Here is a 6,000-nt window from a genome sequence, read left to right as displayed (position 1 = left end):
GAGTAGCTGGGACTACAAGCGCCCGGCACCTCGCCTGGCTAATTTTTTTTTATTTTTTAGTAGAGACGGGGTTTCACCGGGTTAGCCAGGATGGTCTCGATCTCCTGACCTCGTGATCTGCCCGTCTCGGCCTCCCAAAGTGCTGGGATTACAGGCTTGAGCCACCGCGCCCGGCCTCCTTGATACATTTCAACCCTTCCATATGATCACCTCCCTTCTGTTGGGGCAACTCAGTTTTTTTGTGAAAATGTCTTCTATTTCACCCTTGTTCTTGAAAGGGTGGGCCAATCTCAGTAAGATAACTTACTGACCTATTCTAAGGCTGGGCCCAACAGAGCCTCACTCCCCACCCTTGCAGGGACCCTGGATCTGGGTAGAACATTTACATGGTAGGGAACAGTCCTTAAATAGGCACTTGGAAGCCCTTTGCAGATGCCGGTGAGAATCGGCAATCTGGGAAAGAGCACACATCTTGCAGAGAAGATGAGGAGGGAAGCCCTGTTCCTGTTTTTTCACTTTCAAGAACATAAGCCAACCACCTGGCTGCTTTCTTTTGTAGTTAAACAAACACTTCTTAGACAGATCACATAAATCAGCTTATTTTCATTTAGCAAAGTTTTTATTCAAAAGCTTCTCAGCACCATCTAGTTATCAGAAAGAATGGATATCACCTTTTCCTGCCCACCCAATCCCCAGTTCCAAAGGCAGAAGTTAAACCATTTGGCTGGAGCTCCCCCTAATGATTGTAACTGAGACCATGATAAGATTTTGGTTGTTCTCACCCAACTGTCTCTAAGCCTCTACTCAAACCCGACGCAAGCAGAGATGTGCACCCCACAGTTCAGAACAGGAAGGAATCATGTCAGACCCGATCAACCTCCCATTCTTGGGCTATTAGAGGCACCAGAAATTACCTTGAAAAAATGGAATTCAGTGACTGCCATCTAAGAAAGACAGTGATACTGTCCAGCAGCATGCGGTTCCGAGAGCTCAATTCTTAGGCCACCCTCCCTCCACTCTACTCTAGGAACAAGGAGCATTAGGTCTGTTTTCTCTCCATACACCTCAATCGCTCATCCTCTCATCTTATTAAAACACAGACACAGAACCAAACTTTTTGACAGTTAAAGACAAACAATTACATCTGATTAAAATGCTAAGAGATCCTGAGCTGTTAGAGATGAGGAGAGTAGGGAGTATGACCTGATCTTTCCCCCTCTTTTTTTTCCTTTAAGAGTATTCTGTTTCAGCATAAACCACACTTCCCAAAGAGGTTCCTGGTGGAGACTGGAAATCTGACTGTGGCAACATCTAGTCCCTTGCATAACTTTGGCTTCAGTCCCTGGATCTGTCCTTTGCAGCTACGTCAGGTTCCATGGAAGGAGGAAAGAGCTGGAGGCAGTATCACTCAGCCAAAGCTCCCATGGGGTCCCACGCTGGCAGGACAATGGGTTCCTGCTCTAACACAGCTAGCACCTCTTCAGGGACATGCTTCCTGTCCACCACCACTTCGTAGACATACTCAGAGAACCACTCATCTGTCATGCACAGGTAACCTGGAGAAAAAAACAGAAGACTTATGAGTACAGAGGGCAAGGGGCAAAGAGCAGAAACCCTTTTTGTAGGATAAACCTTTTACAAAACTGATATTCATACATATTTTTCAGCTTTCCCATCTGTAAATTTCATTTAATTTAAACCTTATTAGCAATTCTGTGAAGCAGACAGGACAGGCATGGCTCTATTTTTAGAAAAATTAGAAAACTGGGTCTTGGAGTAACTAGGTGATGTGCCTAGGTCACATGGTGAGGTTTGAAGCTGAGCCTTGGACCCAAGGCTAACACCAGATCCTGTGCTGCTGCTCTCTTCCTCAGCTGCCTTGGTGATGGTGAGTGATTACCTGTATACTAGTAGGGAGGCAGAAAAACTTCTCATTCATACAGCCACACCTAGGGCATAAATCTCTAGGGTCAGAAGGGCAAGCACCCCATTTCCCTTCTTATCCTACCAGTGTCAATGGCTGCTCTCCCCCATTCCTTTCTATCACACACTCCTACAACAATCAGGTAGGCTGCTGTGAGCATTTTGATAGGGTCATGTCATCATTCCTAGATACACACTTATTTGCAGATGATACTGTTGGAGTAAAATGATCAAACAGTCCTTGCTTTCCTAGGAGGAAATCTATGATGAGGATCAGGCAGAACTAGAAGAGTGAGACATCTGCTTAACCTGTTCTCCTTAGGAAGGCCTCTCCAGTGGGTTAGGACTATACAGAGGTGTCCTGGCACTAATGCCCCATTTAAGGTTGAGAGCTCAGCTGAGAGAAAAAGTGTGGTGTCATCGGGTACCCATCCTAGTAATCGTCGTCTTCCATAAGGAGGATTAACTTGCATCTCAGGCTCCACTAGGCCAACACAAATTCCCCTTCAGAAACCAGATCCTCATCTCTCACCTTACACAAAAATCAACTCAGGATGGTCAAAGGCTGAAATCTAAAACCTGAAACCAATACAAGTTCTAGAAGATAACATTGGAAAAACTCTTCTAGACATTGGCTTAGGCAAAGAATTCACGACTAAGACCCCAAAAGCAAATGCAACAAAAACATAAATAAATGGGACCTAATTAAACTAAAAGCCTTCCGCACAGCAAGAGAAATAACAATGTAAACAGACAACCCACAGAGTGGTAGAAAATCTTCACAAACCATGAATTCGACAAAGGACTAACACCCAGAGTCTACAAGGAACTCAAACAAATTGGTAAGAAAAAAAAAATCCCATCAAAAAATGGGCAAAGGACATGAATAGACAATCTGAAAAAGAAGATACACAAATAGCCAACAAACACATGAAAAAATGCTCAATATCACTAATTATCAGAGAAATGCAAATTAAAACCACAATGTGATACCTTACTCCTTACTCCTGCAAGAATGGCCATAATTAAAAAGCAAAAAAATTACAGATGTTGGTGTGGATGTGGTGAAAAGGGAACACTTTTACACTGCTGGTGGGAATATAAACTAGTACAAACACTAAGGAAAACAGTATGGAGATTTCTTAAAGAACTAACGATCTACCATTCGATCCAGCAATCCCTCTACTGGGTATCTACCCGAAGGAAAAGAGGTCATTAAATGAAAAAGACACATGCACACACGCATGCTTACAGCAGCACAATTCACAATTGCAAAAACATGGACCCAACCTAAGTGCCCATCAACCAACGAGTGGATAAAGAAAATGTGACATTTACATATTGTGGAATATTACACTCAGCCATAAAAAGGAAAAAAATAATGTATTTTGTAGCAACTTGGATGGAGCTGGAGACCATGATTCTAAATGAAGTAACTCAGGAATGGAAAACCAAATATCATATGTTCTCACTTACATAAGCTGGAGCAAAGCCATGAGGATGCAAAGGCCTAAGAATGATATAATGGACTCTGGGCACTCAGGATGGAAGAGTGGGAGGGGTGGAGGGATAAAACAAAGACAACATACCAGTGTACACTGCTCAGGTGCCGGGTGCACCAAAGTCCCGGAAATCACTACTAAACAACTTATCCATGTAACCAAAACCCACCTGTTCCCCCAAAACGATTGAAAGTTAAAAAAACAAAAACAAACGAATCTGTTCTTTCAGGAACAGATCTCCAAAAAAAATTAAGTGGGAAAAAAATGCTTTACCCAAGCCATTGCTAATAAGAAGAGCAAAATTAAAGTGAGAGACTGAAGTCCATATATTTAACAAGAATGGGCTGCTGGGCCACAGACAGAACACAGAGCAAACGATGTGTACTGAACCAAGAGCAATGCAGGCACACACATCCAAGGGCTACCCAGACTAGCAATGGCCATCAGCACCACGGCTGTCATCTGACTGTATCTGATACTTGCTTTACAGTAGACACTGGAGCCATTTTTCTCTGAAAGTTTGTATCAACCTAGACCTGTGCTATACCATTTCCCACTACACAGGACCCAGGGAAAGGAGAAGTAGGTGTTTCTACCAAGAGGGTCCCCTAGTGCAGCAGTTCTCAAGCCTCTTGGCCTCAAGCCCTACCCTTTACATTCCTCAAATTATTAAGGACCTAAAACATTCTTTATGTGGACTAATATCTATCATTATTTACTATACCAGAAACTAAAACAGAAAGCTAAAATATTAATTCATTTAAAATAAGTATGAAAATGAATATAAACAATATATTTTAAGGAAAAAATAATTATATTCTGTAAAAAAATATTTTTAGTTAGAAAAGTGGCATTGTTTTACATTTTAATATCTGGATTTGTAGAAGACAGCTGAATTCCGGTATCTGCATCTGTGTTTAATCTGTTGCAGTATGTTGTTCTGGTTGAAGCAGATGAAGGAAATCCAGCCTCACACAGATATGATGCTCAAGGGCAGACCCTGCACACCCCCTGAAAGGGCCCTAGGGAGAACTGCTGCTCTTGAGGCAAGACTGGTTTAAATAATTAAAAGGCAACGATAGTGGTAAGTCTAATTTTGTGTGTTAAATGGTGTGACAAAGGGCATTATTTAACCTGAAAACACAATTGATTTGGTGAAGTCATCTATGCCCTGCCCAATCCTGTTTTTCACCTCTGACAGAAGTCAGAGACAGATCATCCTGATGTGGCATAGCATACATTTACCCTCAAAAACACTCTGGAGGCCAGGTGCAGTGGCTCACACCTATAATCTCAGCACGTTAGGAGGCCGAGGCAGGTGGACTGCTTGAGCCCTGTTGTTCAAGACCAGCCTGGGCAACATGGCGAAACACCATCCCTACAAAAAATATCAGTAAATAAAAATAAAAATAAATAAAAAAATTTCGCCAGTGTGGTGGCCTGAGCCTGTGGTTTCAGTAAGCCAAGATCACACCACTGCACTCCAGCCCTAACAGAATGAGATCCTGTCTTGGGGGTGGGAATGGCGGGGGTTGGGAGTGCTCTGTAAAAGTGTTCAAGTGTTCCGACCAAGGCAGGTAAAGGAATGCATCCTTGTCTCTTGATAAGCTGGCCTCCTGGACCCAGACGAGAGCCGGAAGGAGGGTACAGGCCTGTTCTGCAGCCTGTGCTACTTCTGGCTTGTCTTGATTATATATTCCAAACTTCCTGGCTTTGTTGGTGTCAGGACCTGGCCCTTAATTAACATCACTCACACCAGCGCCACCAGGTTCTGGCAACAAAAGTTCTGTCCGCTCAAAGGTCAACTAGTGCATATATTTAAAACTAAAACACTGCATCCTAAGTGAGTGCTTCCTGAAAACTCAGCATCTGCCTTCCCAAAAAGGAGCTTTCAGCAAGCAGGAGAGCAGACTAGGGAACACCACACTGTTTGAGACATTAGTCATCCCTTCCCTCACCACAATGCAGGCTAAATAAACACTTGCAGTAGCCCTGGGCAGTTAGGCAGGTGAAGGATAGAAGCAGATTCATGTAATAAAATTCTGTGTCCTTTCAACAATACTATCACCATACAATCAAATGAATCTTCAAAGAATGGTCCCAGAATATGGACAATAAGTACATCTACACTATCTTGTTCCAAAAGCATATCAGATTAAGTCCTCACAAATTAAAATTCCTATCAATTGTAATCCACCCTTTCAATGTCCCTGCCAAGAGGACCCACCTTGATTAGTCTCTCTCTTCAGGATATGAGTTCTTTGGGGACCCACAAAATCCTCACAGTCTAGGTAGCTGCCAAGTAATTGCACCCTATGTAGATAATGAACTTGCGGCTGCTATAACTGTTGATACTGTGTGTCTTGGAGTTTGAGAAGATTAGGATCAGCGTGTCTGAAATCTGTGTAGGAAGCAGCAAAGCACTGGCTCAGGCAGGATTCGGGTGGCACTTTTCATTTGTGGGAAGGTACAGTTCCTAACCCTTAGGCCCACTGGCCACGAGACACAAGCATTCCAAGGGAAAAAGAAAAGAAAACAAAATAAAAACCTGCTCTAGGGATCCCAAGGTTACACT

The 6,000-nt window shown here is 43.0% G+C and overlaps 1 protein-coding gene across 1 annotated transcript in view; it reads right to left on the bottom strand.

Annotated features, from left to right (window-relative positions):
• Positions 1–600: 600 nt before the first annotated feature.
• BLMH (bleomycin hydrolase) overlaps positions 601–6,000 on the bottom strand; it is a 47,480-nt gene continuing 42,080 nt past the window's right edge. Inside the window, exon 12 of the mRNA XM_017855068.1 lies at positions 601–1,556. Coding sequence (XP_017710557.1) covers positions 1,405–1,556 — 152 coding nt within the window. The 3' untranslated portion in view covers positions 601–1,404. The remainder of the gene's footprint in view (positions 1,557–6,000) is intronic.

This window comes from Rhinopithecus bieti, unplaced genomic scaffold (genome assembly GCF_001698545.2).
Source record: "Rhinopithecus bieti isolate Rb0 unplaced genomic scaffold, ASM169854v2 scaffold_38691, whole genome shotgun sequence".
Lineage (NCBI taxonomy): Eukaryota > Metazoa > Chordata > Mammalia > Primates > Cercopithecidae > Rhinopithecus > Rhinopithecus bieti.
Note: the sequence above shows the minus strand (reverse complement) of the source record. Positions and strands in the feature narration are given on the sequence as shown.